This window comes from Ambystoma mexicanum, chromosome 5q (assembly GCF_040938575.1).
Source record: "Ambystoma mexicanum isolate Mex_15411 chromosome 5q, UKY_AmexF1_1, whole genome shotgun sequence".
Taxonomy (NCBI): Eukaryota; Metazoa; Chordata; class Amphibia; order Caudata; family Ambystomatidae; genus Ambystoma; species Ambystoma mexicanum.
Genome location: NC_090933.1, coordinates 387137125 through 387155039, shown reverse-complemented (window position 1 = coordinate 387155039; position 17915 = coordinate 387137125). Strand labels below are relative to the sequence as shown.

At 47.1% G+C, this 17915-nt stretch overlaps 1 protein-coding gene across 1 annotated transcript in view; it reads right to left on the bottom strand.

Annotated features, from left to right (window-relative positions):
- The window catches only part of TYMS (thymidylate synthetase), a 214681-nt gene that overhangs the window by 71180 nt on the left and 125586 nt on the right, over positions 1 to 17915 (bottom strand). Inside the window, exon 5 of the mRNA XM_069620874.1 lies at positions 4635 to 4810. Within this exon, the coding sequence (XP_069476975.1) occupies positions 4635 to 4810 (176 nt within the window). The remainder of the gene's footprint in view (positions 1 to 4634; positions 4811 to 17915) is intronic.

The following is a 17915-nucleotide window of genomic DNA, read 5'->3' as shown; positions in this document are numbered from 1 at the left end:
CCATAGTTGATTTTGTTTGGGTTGGATGGTGAGGAGCAAATGCTAGATCCTTTGGACCATACGACGCATAACCAGCTTCTTGCAGCAACAGTGGCATTGGCACACAAGTGGAAGGGGGAAGAGGTTGTCCACAAAAAGGGAAGTGGTAAAGTCACCTGTGATTTTTGCCCCAATGGAGAAGTTAACGTTCCTACTTAGGGAACTGCCACGTAATATCGACCTGGAGTGGTTGCCCTTTGGGACGAACTATACAAGAAAGGATGGAAATACTGCATAAAGAAAACAAGTGAAGTGGAGGTCTATAACAGGACCTGGCCATCTCAATGGAGGGGTGGGACTTTTGGAAAAGGACTCTAGATCGGACTGCTTAAGGAATTGGAGAGGGTTCTTCTGGTGTATTATGTTTGAGAAACAGTTGCCAATGGGCACTATACTTGTGGGGGAGACAAAGATAGGGTGAGAGAAGGTCATGAAGGTTTTGGACTACTATGCTGGATATTTCGCATGTCCCATTTACAAAGGCATGATGTCCGTGACTGTACGTTAAATTTTTAATGAATAATTTAGCAATTTTCTACACAAAAAAATAAAAACGACAGCTTTGCCAAAACGTGACAATGGAACACAATCTCCCCACCAGCTCAGTAAAGATGGCAATTACATTTTACACAGATTAAGCACCTGATCAGTAATTTCTGCAAAAAGCCTCATTTCGGGCAGATGTATCACATGCGCTCAGTCCTCCAGAGTTTGAAATGAGGACTTGGGCCAGACCACCAGACCCATTCCCTTTTCCGTTGGTTTCATGTAGCAGGTCATGCTGCAATAATGTGGTGCAAGTAGAGACTGCTGGCATATCTATACCACAGGTGTTAATAGTACAGGTTTTTACAAAGCACAGGAACATTGAAACTTGTGTGCACGCCAGAGCTACCTCTCACACAATCTCTCCCCCATACAAGTGCAGCAGTTTCCACAGCCCACTACGACTCGGCCAGGGAATGTCTCCCAAGCCAAGAGACTAGGGGGTGGTCTGTATGAAGTGGTGCATTGGCCAACAGGTACAGGATTACATTGATTAAATTGCACCCAATGGACTGGTCTGCCTACCTTCCTCCAGATGCCAGGGGTACATTTCACAAAAGTCATTTTAGGGAGGATGGCAGTTTCTGTAGCAGTTGGCCAACCAACAGCACAAGTGCCAGATCATCAGAAAATGTAGCCCAAAATGGTATTGTCAGTGCCAGGACCAGCAGTTTCCAAAAAGCATGCGGTCTACACAGATGACATCTAGAGGCATTTGTTGTTGGGAGTGCCAATGAAGCCTTTTCTCTTACAGCATAGAGGATGTATACCAATGCAATGAGGATAGTCTGAATTTGGTGTGTGGTTCAAGGAAATTGCCGAAGCGTACGTCCATGGACAAGAGCTTCTTTCAAATACAAAACCCTCTATATAGCTACTGGGATATAGAAACATCTCTGCCTCAGATGACTAATTGAGGAAAAAACAAAAAGATGTATTTATTGATATGAAAAGGACACCACTTTCAGCAGAAAAGAAAGATGGGTTCCAAGAATGTGAAATGCAGTATAGGGTTCCCTGGCCAAGGCGATCTACAGCTCACCTATTTATCAAATAATTAGCATGAACATAAACAGGTTTTCTGGGTGGGAAACTTGATGTCGCAAAGGGGGAGCATATCAAGTTCACCAGGAAAGCATTTAGGTTCCAAGATCTACACCAACAGGAGTAATCTCCCTTTGAGAGCATAGAAGCTCAAAATACTTGGCAGTCACTCAACTGACGAAATACCATATGGTGATCAGAGGTGGGATTAAACATTTCTTTTTTTTTTTTTAAAGCCTCAAATATAAGGCTAGAATATGCGTTCCTGCCAATGGCCTAAAACAAAGGTTAGTGGCTGTTGAATTGCATTGTGTCTTTGGATGTACTTGCTGTTAGGGAGATAGATCATTGAAACACTTGTGTATAGGCGCGTTATAAATGCCATATCACATCATGCTTCATCCCCCTCCTAGCGAGATGCCCCAAGCAAGTTGCTGGACCTTTTTCTGAAATCCTGAATGATTGGAGCCTTTTTCCACTCATTCAATTTGATGGGCTTTGTCTTTTGGAAGTCTATTCTCTGTGTTTTACCTGTCCCAATAGAGGCTACTTTCCTCCATACCTCTTTGAGGCATCAAGATACCTCTTTGAGGCATCTTGCTACTGCAGCCCACAACTCCTTATGGGCAGTTTTGATGGGGACCCTTTGGGTCCTTCTTAGAGATTTATTTTCTTTATCCTAGAGTAACTACAGTTCTTTAGTAGCTCTCCTAAAACGTTATATTCCGAGAGATTGGCACACACCACCTTAAGTGGAGTGCCAAGAGAATACTTAGTATCCCCCTTCTCTCTGCTCCTGTGACTTTTTAGTCAAATAGACAATCTAGTTATGGCTGGTGGCAGTGGGCATGTTGTACCAACTATTATTCAATTTTTCTACCGCATGCTATGTCCATAGCCCCGGTAGTGAACAATAGGGGCACCCAAGTACTAACTTGAGGGATTCATTTTTTTCGCCATTTCTAGCATGGTTCTTGGTTAGCTCTTCTACCAGTCTAGGAGGGGGAGGTTTGTGTGCATTTTTTGCCTTTGGAGGGAACACTTGGGTGTCCCCACCTAGGCTCCAGAGTGACTGGGCACGCAGGAAGTGGGGGGGGAGGAGTTTTCCAACCCTCTGGCTGGCAGAGTGTCTAAATGGGAACAGCTGCCACTGGGGGTCTGGCTGTCCTAATTGGACAGCCATACGCCCCTTTCTGTAAACTGCTGAGAGATTGCAGAGGAGTCTGTGCCGGAACTGTATATGAGGAGGAGCTCCTTGAGTGAAAAGCAAGTTGACCACTGGAAACTGAAGTAACCGAAGATGACAAGAGACGCCTGCAGACCCTTTGCAACATTGAAGAGACTACTACTATCCCGACTTCATTTTTCAAGCGACGGAGGAACTTTGAAGAGGACTCCTTCCCTTGGAATGGTGGAAAAAAACGGTCCCAAGACTAACTTTAATTTGAGCCATCTCCCGAGGATTTCTGAATTTCCAGAGCTGCTGAACCCCAATACCAGGAGACCGGTGACCCATTTCAAGTGCATCATCGTGGAAAGGCAGAATTCGTCCAAGTCTTTGCTGAGCTCTCAAGGACACTCCAGAGACACAATCCAACTCATCCAAGTCCTCTCAGAGTGCAGGTCCGCAGGAACCTAAGATTGACTGGGCGAATCGCATCCTTTATTGGTGCTGCAGACAAGGCGCCTAAACTGCAGTGACCAGAGAAATCAATGAAAGCCGTGCCAGAGGTCCTCCCTCGAGATAGATATTCCTGCCTTCAAACCAAGGAATCCAGGGGTCGGGTCCTGTGCTGCCACATCGAGGAGAATCCAGCCACAAACATTTCTTCAAACCAAAAAGGTACTGTAGGGGGGAAAGGTAGTGCTTACCTTAATCCAAAAAGACGCTCCAGAGCGTTGGAGTGCACAGAGGTGTCCAGGGAAACCCTCTTTTAACTCCGACCCAAGCCGCTGCTTGTGTCCCTTTAGGGAGTCCTTTAACTGGGTCTCCAACATTGGTTTTATCTTCTCGCATCTTTGATCCTAGAGACTAGAAAGCAGCGACAGGAACTTTTGACTTCTGCTGCTTTTCAAGACTGTAAGGCTCTCCGAACTGCCTTTTAGCTAGGGTTGCGTTTTGGACCTGCCTTGCTGTGTGAAGAAACGGCCTTTAGAACCGTAAGGTCTTCTAGTATAACACTAACCAACTGTTTTCCTTCCTAAAGATCACTATTTTTAATGGCTTTGCCAACTTATTTCAATTACCCTATTACTTTGTGAATGCGCATTACCGATAATACGTTAGAATGTCAAACTCACAATTGCAACTGTTCAGCAACTAAGCAGTGGCCTTTGAAGTATTCAAAAGTATGCCTATGTGTTTTGATGTATTGTGTTATTAAGTGTTCAAAAGTGACTTGTGTAAATATAATACATGTTAATGTATGTGTAAGTGTTTGATGTGCATTACTACCTAGGTTCAGTGTACTTGCATACAGCTCACATCTTCCCGTTATAAGCTAGACTGCTCTGCCACTGTACGAAAGTTCTTGATACTAAGAGTTGGGAATCTACAAACCACTGTGATAGCTTACTAAAGTCTTACCTCCAAGTGGGACTTAGATTTGTACCAGGTAATTTATAACAAAAACAAATAAAGTCGCTTCAAATATGCATGTGCCGTGAATGCACAAATCCTTAAGATGGCTCTGGAGTAGACAGCCTGTGTCATCAAGTTCCATATTACAAAACGTTAAAATTAAATTAAAAAAAATTGCAATTCCCTGCACATTTGATAAATGATAAAGGGGTCTTATCACACATTTCATACATTTTCTTCACGCTATGCAGTAAAGAAAACTGCTTTTCAGGCATCCGTAAAGGAAATCAAAGTGTATGCCAAAGAGGTAAGCAGATTGTCCATCATAAAGCAGATCATCAAATGTAAGTGCAGCCACAATTTGCACCAGCCTGAAAACTGCAAATGGCCATAACAAAGTCTAGCGAGTAGGAGGGATTCATACCTTAAGGCCAGTGACGTGGGCAATCATGTAGGTGAGCAGTGCATAGCTGGCAATGTTGAAAGGTACTCCCAATCCCATGTCGCCGGACCGCTGGTATAGCTGGCAGGACAGTTCTCCATTCAGCACATAGAACTGGCAGATGGCATGGCATGGGGGCAAGGCCATCAGAGGAATATCTAGGTGGTGAAAAATTCAGTAAACAATGTCATTAGGCCAACATGGTTGAAATTATTTTCCACCATAAGCATAACAGAACCAGTCACTTCACATTTTCTCAATCACGTTTGACACACAAACAGCCTAACTGCACACTCCTTGCCTTTGAACACAGGGTCTGTATGGTGCAAAAGTCATAACCTCATTATGGTGCTGTTGCCACAAGCTGACCATTAAGCACACACACACAAACCATTGCCAGAAAATTTACAAATCTAGACACACTGACCTTCTATACGCAAGAACCTCACAAGGATGAGGTGTGGACCCATTTGACCAATGAGACCCCAAAGTGAACAAAATGACGTGGAGAACTAGTTGCCACAACTTAGTATTGAACGCTTAATTAGATCCTCGGTAGGTTTATAAAATACAGGATGTGTTCACCTTGGGTCTAATTTACTATTTTCGACATTGATTTTGGGGCAGTATGTTAACTCGTATTTCTAGTAGACCAGTAGTATTCAAACTGGGTAGCTAGCCAGACTCAAGTGATTAAGTGGACTGTTTAAATAGAAAATATAAGCAGTAGAAAACGTATTTTACATTCCACAATAGTACATTTGACAGGAGGGCAGGCCAGTAGTCCCTAAACTAACTAGTACCTCTACCGGAAGTTCATCTGCTGATGGCCTGAATTCCTAATCAATAGACTTGTAAACACAGGAACAGCCAGACTTCCTGAAGGCATCTTGAATTGATACAGCCCCCCCTTTGTTTGTCTATGGTGTCAGTTGTGCGCAAGGACGTTTCTTACCAGGTCACAGGCTTTTTTTTTTAAAGAAAGATGGGGATTCAATTGATTGGTTATGCCATTAGGAAAGCCATCTTATACTTTAGATGTTTAAAAGACCATCTGTGAAGGGATTCAAATAATGGCAAGCATGAGCCTCCCAAATAGGAGGATTGAGGAACAGATTTGCTCATTAGCCAGACAACTCTTTATGCACCACTTGCAAATCCCTTTTGCTACTTGACCATATCAAGGAGTGCGTGCCCAACCTATAAACATCACTGTGGGGTCTTCATTTATGGGAACACTCGCCTAGCAGTGTTTGGAAGCAGAATAGCCCTCGTTGGAATGCCGTATTGGTTCGCTCATTGATGTGCAATTGTGCCTCCCGAGCACACCATTTTCCTTGGACACAGAGGTCCTACTATAGTACTCCCCCCAAACTAGAATGCACTTCACTGTGATGGTCATTATTAAGGGAGTTTGCCTAAAGTCTACCAGAAGGTGAGAGTAAAACTATCCTTTGGTGTACAGGCCCCCCAACGCTTAATAAGCAGGTTTGGTAGAATATCAGAGCAGTCAGGCTTTTCTTTCGATGAGGATGTGAGCTGTAGGTAAGTACAACGAACCCAGTTGCGCTTTCGTGGAATAAAAAAAATGTTAATAGGGACCTTGAAAAGGACTCCCTACGGAAGCACAAGCTGTTGGGTAGGGCAATGGGTTTGGGTTAACACCCAACCTCTGGATATAGCACTCCATTGACAAAGGAGCGACAATTTGGCTTGAGTACTATCATGAGCCTCACAGTACCTTCGGCGTATTGACGAAAATTCCACTGGATTCTTTCCGGTGCAAAAGCAATGTATCCAGTCTCCCGTTTCCTTGGTCTGGTGACGAAAGGAGGGACTCTGGAAGGGATGTCGCTGCATCAGTTGTGAGAAAGGAACCCTCTGCAAGGAATTCTTCAGTTTACCACATCGGTCTGTGGTTTTGGCGCCCTTTTACAAGCTCCAACAGTGAACGGTGTATCACCCGGGCGATTCACCTCGATTCTGCAGTCCTGCACTCTGCTAGGGGGCTTTGAGGGGAGGAGGGGGTGGAATCCTGCCTCTGGCGGTCCAACTGGAGCTCAAAGTTCTGGAAGGATTTATGCACTGGAAGGCTATGCACTGCAATTGGGTGAGAGGTCCCCTGGCATTGGCGATTTGCAGCCCTGAAGGGTCACAGCACATCAGGGGATGGCTCGTTCTGCAGTTCGCCTTATGGCTAGTTCGTCCCACCAGCCAAAGGGAAGGAGTCGTCCTCTTTGGAACTCCTCCATCAATTAGAAAACCGGGTCAGGACAGCAGTGGTCTCTTCAGTTACTGGAAGGGTCTGCCGGTGTCCCTGGTAGTCTTCAGATATTCTGTTCCAGTGGTCAACTTGTCTTCTTCCTCAGGAACCTCACCTTGCATCAGAATTTCCCATTACTTCCTCTGAAAACTCTGCCTGCAGTTTACAGAAAGAGGTGGGTGGCTGTCCAATCAGGAATAAAAAAAAAAAAAGAAAAAAAAAGAAATAAAAAAAAGGTACGAGCCACTATGCTAGAACATAGGTGGCCCACCTGTGCATACCTGCAGCTGTGAATACAGCCTACAGTGGAAAATTGCACAAATGTCGGTAGAACACATCCACTGCCACCAACCATAACTATAGGGTTGTCACTGCAACCAATAGGTTACAGGACCAGAGAGAAGGGGGAAACTAGTATTCCCTCAGCACTGCACCTAAGGTGGGGTGTGCTAAACTTGCAAGTATCCTGCTTTCCACAAGAACAGTAATTTAAGGAGAATGAAAGAATATAAAAGGATAACCCAAAGTGCACTCAGCAACACTGCACAAAGGGGGCTATGTGCTGCAAAAGTGAAACACAGATGCCTTTAAGAGATAGGGAGGAAAGCAAGACTCCATAAAATAAAGGTAAAACAAAGGACAGAGTTCCAATGTTAGAGCAAATAAGAATGAAATAAATAAGTACAAATAAAGAAGCTAAACGAATGAGGAGGGTGGAGGGGGCCTCCACTCATTCAGGAGAGGTCCAGAAGTCCAGCAAAAAGAGCTGGGGATCTCACTAGGAGAGGGGATTAAGCATACAACTGAAATCTACCCAACAGATATCTGCAATGGAGGACTTGTGAACAGTCAAACAGGTTTGTTACGCTGCACCAATGCAGAACTTTCACAACTTCTTTCGATATGACCACTAGATTCTCCCAGTCATTTGTTGCTTGGGGCCATTTTGCATTACACCATTCTTGAAGTGGCCTCATGTTGCAAGTAAATGCACATTGCCATCAGGCCCAAGGGACATAACGTTTCTCACTGTTAAATAGCTGATGAGGCAAACTACTGCCCGAAAAGCCATTACTTTCCTAGGATTAAGATATTTTATTGAGCAGCTGCCAGACTGGACTTGGGTACATTAATTTAACATCCCCAATGAAGCGGGTTGGTTGTTTGCGGTGTGTGCTAAAAGTACTTGTCGGGTGCGGTTTCCTGTTATGAGCTAGTTTTCCAGATGAACATGCATAACCCGGTCTTTGCTAAGTGGCACCAATAGTAGTACAATTGTCAATATACTTGCTGCTGAGGTTATCCCAAAAGGCAATACTTTAAACTGGTAATGGCTGTTGCACACCTTGAACTGGAGAGGATATGGATATTTAAGGAACATGGAAATATTAAAGTGTGCACCCGATGTCTAACATGGCCATTTATCGGCCACTGTGAGAAGCAGACTTACCTCTTGTAAAAGGGGGGCAGGGGAGTCACCTGAATTACGACAAATTAGTTTGTAGTTCCAAAACTGGCTGCATTTGTACGTTTTTAGTACTAAAAAGTGGAGTATATTTCTATGTACACCAGCATGGTTGCCATCTTCCCCCCCTCCATAATGACAGGTTGTTTACTCGGTTGGGTATGCCACATAGCCAACAAGCTGTGGTAACTACCATCAGGTTGAAAGCCCACTTACTAGAAGTGGGCAGGTGGTGAATGCCTAGTTCTTTAAGGAGAGTGTTGACAGTGTGCACCGTGGCTGGTGCATCCAAGGAACTGTTAGTTGCCTTTACACAGACACCAGAAGAGGAACTTACTGTGCCAGAGGTTTTACCTCCTCTGATGTATCCTCAATGGGGTCTTGTATAATATTAATCTGAAACTGTGCTGCAGCATTTTTGAGCAATGCCCCATCAGTTCACCGGGCCTCACTGGGGCAATCTGAAGGTTGGGGGGGGGGGGGTCTGCGTTTACAGGAGAGGCCACTGGATAATTGTGATTCATTCACATCTTCATAAATTAAGCTCGGAAGGATTATCCACTTGTGAGAATGCCCTTCTCGGTTACATCTTGATAGAATGTCTTTGTTCTGGGTGATACTGCGAGAGGCAGAACAACTCCCACCCCTCCATTAGAGGTTTCCTTCCCCTTCTTCCTTTACTCCTGTCCCCCCCACCTCCTCCCCCCAATCAATAGATCTACATTCACTAATGTTGGTTTGTACGATTGTTCCTGTCATAAATTAATTTTTTCTTCATTAGCGACATTGTAGATTCCGGCCTGACCATACTCTGCATCCTCTTCCTGCTCTGGGTATTCCAATGGCTTTCCTGGCCACACTGTGTGGAGGACAATGAGAGTGTCTTAGCTGCAGAGATATATATAGCTACCGACTGCCATTCCATGAATAATGTCAAATGTTTGGTTGTGGAAAAGTGCGACGAGGGTCCCCTTTTGCCTGATGTGTGCTTCAGTGCTATGTTTGGAGGAGATTCTCCCTCCCTCCCTTCCTTCCCTTCCCTCCCCCCCCCCCCCGTAGCCTCCTCACCCCCTGTGTCTGGCTCGAGGTCCTGCTTTGGCACAGACTTTACAGCAACTGGTTTCCCCTTTGTTCGGCCATTGTGTGGCTCTTCCTACTTTAGCGGCTGACAGATTATTGGCAAAGTGTTTGGGGTTGTGCTTTTCAGCATCTGGATTTACAGTGAAATATTTTGTCCTAGAGGTTGCGACTTTTGATGTTGCTGCACTTCGCCTGTGGCCACCATTCTCCTGTGGCACTTCACTAGTTTGTGGTGGTTTTCTACCTCCACATTTCAGGGGCTAGTGTCCCACTCCCCCCGCAGGCCCCTACTCACAATCACCCTGTACCCATGCAGTTTTCCAAAGAGTGCCGTGCACACACCCTCTTACATATTTGTTGGTGGTTGCTATGCTCAGTTTGGATGCCTGTGCCCTTATGCACCAATGTTGTGCCATTCCTTTAGCCATTTTGTGAACTCTCTGCCTTTCAGTGAACACTATGAAGAGGAAGGCCAACTACGAAGAGGAAGGCCATATATGATGGTACCTATGAGATTCCAAGTTTTGGAGCCAGGAAGGACCGTCTTTGGGGTTTGATTGGGCCCACCAATTAATACTGCCACACCCTGCTTTGGATGGGTATGCCTTCTGTCCGGCCTGCATGGCATATGCTGCCCAGCACGGAATGCTGTAGTTCTTAGTTTTAACCATAAGTGTCTTGCAGCATGTGATTTGTGAAAGTGTTTTCTGCTTCCTGTTTTTTTTTTGGAGCTCACAGTCTTCAAGATAAATATGAAATTTGGTGATGTTAAATCATTGTACTGTCTTTGGCCTAGTGGTTAGGTGCTGCAGTTAAACTCCGGAGAACCAGAGTTCCAGACTGCACTGATCTACATTCTAATTTCTTGCTTGCGCTTGTTAAGGGGCTTCAATTCAGCACTCCAACTAAGACAATTAAAAGATTTTACAAAACAAACCTACTTCTTGGCTCAGTGAGGTCAGGGAGATTCAAAGAGAGGGGCGTTATATAAGGGTTTATCATCCAGATTATAACTTGTCATAAAATATATAAATAAGGGCTTCCCTTGGCCATCCCAGACCAGGCATTGTCTTAGTTGGAGTGCTGAATTGAAGCCCCTTAACAGAGTGGGGGGCTCGAGCCGGGACATCTGGATTATATCTACCACTTGTGCAGCTTGATACAGTGTGCTAACTGATAGGATACATAAATCCTGTTGGATCACCACCATGTATTACACTTTAAAAACACTCCTCAAAGGAACGCTCTAAGGAAACGGTCTGTTTTGCAAAATAAAATACTAACTTCTGCAAGTCAGGAAGGACGACCTTGGTAGATATCAAAATAGTTAGAGAGCACCTCTTACATAAACTATTTGTGAGAGGTGAGTGGACTGAACAGGACCAAAATGTGTGGTTGCAGGCAATCGCGCAACAGGTCACTGTAACTGGGTCAGCTATATGGAGAGATCAGGGTCCCTTACATGTGGCCCTGAGTGAACTATATATGGCCCCTAAGGCCAAGGATGAGCACAACAAGATTGCCAGGGTAGCGGCATATTTATATTTATATATGGGAGCCATACAGGACAAATGTGCTGAAGGCCAAGATCTGGCAAATAGGCAACTGATGGCATTAGAGAAGGCCCAATCTGACCTGGTCTCTTCCGAGCAGAGGCTGCAGAGGAGCCAGGAGTCAGAAAATGATAGTAGGCAGTATAGCATTAAAATAAAAAAGGATATGGGTATCCTGCAACAGGAAAAGTCTGACCAGGATACCAGATTTCTGGCCTTGCAGAAGGAGTACCAAGAAGGTTTGGACGCCCTACTGCAGAGCCAGAAAAAGCTGGAGCAACAACTGGACTTCAATAGGGCATGCGCAGAGCAGGTAGTTACCCTGCAATGCCACCTAGATAGGGAGAAGGCAGAGGGCAACAAACGGATTCTGAAAGACCTGGATACCCAGGCAGAGTTTGATCAGGAGCACCAGAGAGCTGGGGCCCTTAAAAGGCAGAGGGACGACCTGGCGGCACAGATGCAGGCTCTTAGTAGGGAAAGGGACACCTTAGGCCAGGAAGTCTGCTAATTAAAAGAAAAAATTGAATGGGGTTGCTGGTGGTACTCTTGTTCAGAGAGGAATTGCCATAGCATTTCGGTGCGGGACTGCCCTTGTGGGCGGGACAAAGACTGATATGCAAATGGATATTTCCCATCTGTGAAGGTACAGTGAGCAAAAAGCAATGGCTGCAAACTCTCAATGTGGTTAATAACCACTGAACAGGTTATCATGCCTTGTTCTTTCGAGAGAGGGGCGCCTGCTACCTTTTTTGTAATTAGAAAAGAAGATTGTGTGGCAATAAAATCAATGGTCCTCGAATGTGGCCAGTGCTATTCATACAATATTTACAACCTTAAAAGCACGGATACTGGAAAAACTGTCCCTTACAGGTCAGCAAAGACTGAAAGATTCCAACTGAGAGTCACCTCAAGTCACATGAGCCTCTAGACTCATCCACACATGTCTTTGGCCTTAACCTATGGTTTAAGAGCAATACGTACTCATGGCCATTACTCCGGGAGATTAAGGCACCAAATATTATGGCAGCCTGGGATTTTGCCACTATACATCCTAGAATTGAGTCACCCTTATAAACTCACTGATGTAAAGACTGGCCACATAGAAGGTGCCATCTGCCCCCTATGTCAGAGGTAGCCAAATCGGTACATACTTCTTTCAATGACTGAGCCTGCACCTAGCATCTGAAAAATTACACATGCGAGGAAAATGTGCGATGCTAGCAGCCCATCTATAACACGAGCATAAGTAAAAAAAAAATATGTCAAGGCACAAGAAGAACTCTTCCCAGTTAACCGAAAGTATCCAAACGTTCAATGGAAAAACCGTCCAAGCTGGGAATAAAAGCACAACAGTTTGTACGAAAATGAAAAAAACAGAAGTGGGCCTTGCACAGTGTCAGTTTAACTATACAGGACTGAAAATCAGCTTTGAATAAAGACAGAGGTAGTGAAGACATATCTTTGATGGGAGTTTGACTGCAAAAAAGTTGCCATTTTGTGGAACTAAAAGAAATACAGGGAAAACAAACACTTTCAAAGACTGCTTTGGTGAATGACAGCAGCTTTGAGCCTGAATTGTGAAGGTGCTTTCCCTCCCCAAGCAAGAGGAAAGGGGGGGGGGCGACTTTCCCCATGAGAAAAGTGTACAAATTCGCTTTGAAGCCAATTGGTTCTCTGGGAACCAGGCCCTGCAGAGCAAACAAATGGTGCTCATTTACAACTTTCATCTGTCTCAGAGCTTTGAATAAATACAAGTAGGCCCCTATAGCAGTCCTGTCTCAAATAATTAAACCCCAGTCAGGAGGAGGCACTGTGGCACATATGGAGACTGGATGTCTGACATAAAAGGCTGCCAGGTCCTGGGATCACTTAAGGGGATGGGACTGAACCACAATGTCCCGGCTAACTCTGTACTTCCAACGACATTACACTATGGCAACATGCTTTCTCTGGGGTCATAAATGACAAGTACTCAGATGCAAAGGATACCAGATGTTCTATTGCCATCCAGAGGAACTCGAGATGCCATTTACTATTCTGTACAGTAGAACAGAAATGAAAAACTGCACGTGGTAATCATATTTTCCCTTATAACTTCTGAACGAAAGGTCCCAAGGACTTAGTTGTAAGCCAATTCTCAGGGTGAAAACGCCATCAGCTGAACGTAAAGCAGTATTTTTGTGAGATTATGTAAATTAGGCAAATGTGGATATCTTCATGCAGAAACAGCATGTGCCAGTGATTTATATATCTCAGTCTATGCCAGCAAGCCTGTTACAAAAATGATTCTTCCATCTCAAAGTAAGAAAAAGCCAAAATGTGCAATTCTAAACTGTACAGAGGAAAATCACATTGATTTGTCTAAACTAAGAGTAATTTGAAGAATAAATTAGTAACTTGATCACATGTGAGGAACATTCTGTTCCAGAAAACTACAATTGTTTAATGTAGAATTATTCAAATTGACATCAAACCGAATGGGACCGTAACTCTGTTTAGAGGTTACTCCCATTAGACTGCAGTCTTCATTAACATGCCCAATGAGTAGAGGGGGTGGTCTAGTGTGATGTCACTTTTGGAACCCCGTCCAATCCCATACATTGACCAATTAGATTAGAGAAATTATAAACACTTCTAAAAGGGAGTAGTTTCTGATCTTTAAAAGTCTAAACCCAGATATTCTGGAAATTCACTAGCTCACTCACCAACTGAAGAGAGCAAGAAGAATTGATAACAGAAAGGAGACTGGAATAGATTACTTTCCTTTTGGACCCATTATAGATTAACAGTACACTGAAAGAGGCCTACCTGGGGTAAATACCCGGATCAGTAGAAGAGACAGACATTCCAGGCATGCTCAAAGCAAAAATAAGGGAACCAGACTGAAGGAAAGCGGATCCATCCATCTCGATGACTGATGTCCACCTGTTCCTAGAGAGGGCAAGTTGAATCAGACCTTCAGGGGGCTGTGGGGGGCTCACATGTCTGGGAGACTAGTGAAAAGAAATTCATATGCAAGTAAATAAGGGGAAAGGAACAAGTTACTTACCTGTAACTGTTCTCCAGCATGGGTCTGGCATGGATTCATATGCTCGTGAAAATTCCCTGTCAGGCTGGGAATCCTCGGTAAAGAAAAAAGAAAAAAAAAAAATCAGTCGCAGTATCGTTTCCGAACGGTCATTCTTAGTAGTAACCAATCACTGGTCTCTGGGTCATACTGCCCCCAGCCAATGTCTGCCCTCTCCACAAGCCCCTCCCCTGGCAGCCATCCTCAGATTTGGTAGCACGTAAAGTGGCAGTAGGACCAAGTGAAGAGCCGCAGAGGGGAAGGAGGGAGGGTTTGCATGTGAATCCATGCCAGAACCATGCTGGAGACCAACAGTTACAGGTACGTAACTTGTTCCTTCTCCAGCATGGGGTCTGGCATGGATTCACATGCTCATGAATACAAGAATACATATCAGTACACATGCACAACCACGGTAGGTGGCAAGGCTCAACATTAAGCATATCATCAACTCAACATTAAGCATCTCTTACCTCCTCACCAGGCCCACCTTCAGGCGAACAGGTTGCGCAGCACTGCTTGGCTGACTCTGGACTCCTGCCTGGAATCCAGGTCGACGCAGTAGAATCTTGTGAAGGTGAGTCGACCTCCACGTAGCAGCCCTGTGGATGTCCAGCAGGTGCACATCAGATAGGAACGCCGTGGTGGCAGCGATCGCTCTGGTCAAATGGGCTCTCGGACGGCCGGGCAACGGTCGGTTTGCCAACCAGTGACAGTGCATGATGCAGCCGGAGAGCCAGCTGGAAATGGAAGCCTTCGAGAGGGCCTTCCCTTGGGTCACAGGTCCAAAGTTCACAAACAGCTGTGATGTCTTCAGAAAACTCTTTGTGCGGTCCACGTAGAACTTCACCGCTCTAGCTACATCCAGCGAGTGCAAAGTCCTCTCGGCCGGCGATGAAGGCGACGGGAAGAAAACTGATAACACCAAGGGCTCGTTGAGATGGAAGTCCGACGGCACCCTGGGCATGAAGGAGGGGTGCGTCCTCAGCACCACCCTCGTCTCGTGGAAAGTCAGGTATGGAGGTTTACAGGAAAGGGCCTGGATCTCTCCCACTCAGCGTGCGGAGGTGATGGCCACAAGAAATGCTGTCTTCCACAACAGGAACTTCAATGGTGCAGAATGCAGAGGCTCGAATGGCGGCCCCATGATCCTGGTCAGCACCACATTGAGCTCCAACACCAGGGGCCGGAGCCTTCACCAGCGGAACGATCAGAACAGTCCCTTCATGAATTCTTTCACCAGGCGATGGGACCACAGGGATGAGCGCCCCAGAGTTCTGGTGTAGCGGGAGATAGCTGCCAGACGGATCTTGATGGAGGCATGGGTCAGCCCTGCCCTGGCCAGCGATAGCAAGTACGGCAGCACTTGAGGGGCCGTAATCCGCAGAGGGTTAATCTTCTGTGCCCGGCACCAGACAGAAAACCTCTTCCATTTGTGTCCATAGCACGAGAGTTGAGGATGCACTGGCCTTTGCAAGCACCTCCTTGCAGTCCTCGGGATATCGTACCCTCCAAACTCTAAGTCAGACCTGCAAGTTCAGCGACTCTGGGTCGTGATGGAGGATGGCGCCTCCTTCTCTGGCAAAGAGATCCACGTCCGTCAGCAGCTTGACTGGGGGGACGCTGACAAGTCCAGAAGGTCCGGGAATCAGATCTGTCTCGGCCACACCGGTGCGACGAGGATCATCCTGCACCGGGACTGCTCGAGTTGGTTGATGAGTCGCAGTAGCAACGGTGGGAACGCATATAGGAACAGGCCGTCCCAGGGGAATGAGCAGGCATCTCCCATGCTCCCCGGCTGGGGAAACCTGCTGGCGAACCTCCGGCACTTGGTGTTCATTGCCATCACAAATAGGTTGATTTGGGGATTGCCCCATCGCTGTAACAGCCGATCCACTTGATCCTGCCGCAGTTCCCACTCGTGGCACGAGCACAGCTACCTGCTGAGTGAGTCGGCGATGGAGTTCTTTATTCCTGCCAGGTGGAAGGGAACCAGAAACATCCCTTGGGCGACGGCCCAGTGCCACAGATCCTGGGCCTCCTTGGATAGGGCTGGTGATCTGGTGCCTCCCTGCTTCCGGATGTAGAACATCGTGGTGGTGTTGTCGGTGAAGATCCTTGCCACCTTGCCCTTGAGACAGAAGGAAGGACCCAGAACACGGCTCGGAGCTCCAGGATGTTGATATGTGGTGACCTCTCCTCCGGGAGCCACAGGCCTCTTGCGTGGAGCTCTCCGGTATGCGCTCCCCACCCCTCCAGGGAGGCATCCGTCGTCACCGTCTCGTGATGCGTCAGCAAGTCTGTGCCCGCTGTCAGATGCACGCGGGTGCCCCACCACCAGATTGCTTGGCGGAAGGTCTCGTTGAGCGAGATCCTGTCTTTCGAAGCTGCCCGCCGCTTGCATCCAACGGGTGTCGAGGAACTCTTGCAGTGGACGCATCCGCAACCTGCACAGGCGCACTAGGTAGATGCATGAGGACATCATGCCTAGGAGGGACTTGATGGACCTCACCTTGGCCACGTCCATGGCCAACAGCCGCTGCACCGTGCCCAGGATGGCCTTCGTCCTTTCCGCCGACGTAGAGGCCAGTTGCGCCACTGTGTCGAGCCTGGCTCCCAGAAACAGTGCGGCCTGTGACGGAACCAGGTTGGATTTGGTGAAGTTGATGGAGAATCCCAGATCGGTGAGCAGATGGACCGTCTTCGCTGTGTGCTCGACGGCGAGATCCCTTGCCTTTGCTCGGATGAGCCAATCGTTCAGGTAGGGGTGGACGTGAATCCCCTGCACGCGCAGCCGCGCCGCCACCGGTGCTAGGCACCTGGTGAACACCCTGGGCGCTGACTTCAATCCGAAGTGAAGGGCCTTGAACTGGTAGTGCCGCCCTTGGACTACGAATCTTAGGAACTTTCGATGTGCTTTTAGAATGGGGATGTGAAAGTAGGCATCCTCCAAGTCCAGCAACGACAGGAAGTCGCCTTCCTCCAGGTCCCCCAGCACGTGCTGGAGGGTGACCGTCCGAAACTTCTGTGCCTCGATGTACTACGACGAAGGTCCAAGATGGGTCGCCAACCGCCGGTCTTCTTTCTTACCAGGAAGTATCGTGAGTATACTTGAGCCCCGGAGCCTCTTTGGGACGAGCTCGATGGCTCCTTTCTTCAGAATCGCCCTTACTTCCAGTAGCAGTTGAGGGATGTGGTTTTCCTTCCTGGCCACGGGTGGAATGCGGGGGCACTTTAGAAACTGTAGTGTGCCCGCGGGCCAGGGCATCCAGCACCCATCGGTCGGTGGATATGGACTCCCACACACTGACGAACCTCGCCAGCCTGCCTCCCACCGGGGTGCTCAGGTAGAGGCCCGACGCTACGGGCGGTTCAGTCCTGCTTGGCGGCGGCCTTGCTGCCGGCAAGATCCTCCTGACTTGCCGCGTCCTCTGTAGGCCTCCTGCGACGAGGAGCGGGCCACCTGGCGATACGTCGAGGAGCCGTAGCCGAATCCTTTGGAGTTCCAAAAGGGCATCCGTCGTTGCTGTAAAACTCTCAAGGCCTGAGCCGTCTCCGTGTCGGCCTTCATGGCATGCAGCGACTCATCCGCTGTCTTGCCGAAGAGGTTGTTCCCTTCAAAGGGCATGTCCAAAACTCGGTTTGCACGTCCTGGCAGAAATCTGTCACCTTGAGCCACCTCCGCCAAAGACAAACGCAGTTGCCCAACTGGCGGAAACTAGTGTCAGCAATGTCAGTGGCCACCGTTATGATGTGGTCCGACGCCAATTCACCTTCCTGCAGGATCTCCAGGGCCTCCGCCCTCTTGTCGTCCGAAAGGAAGTCCAGCAGT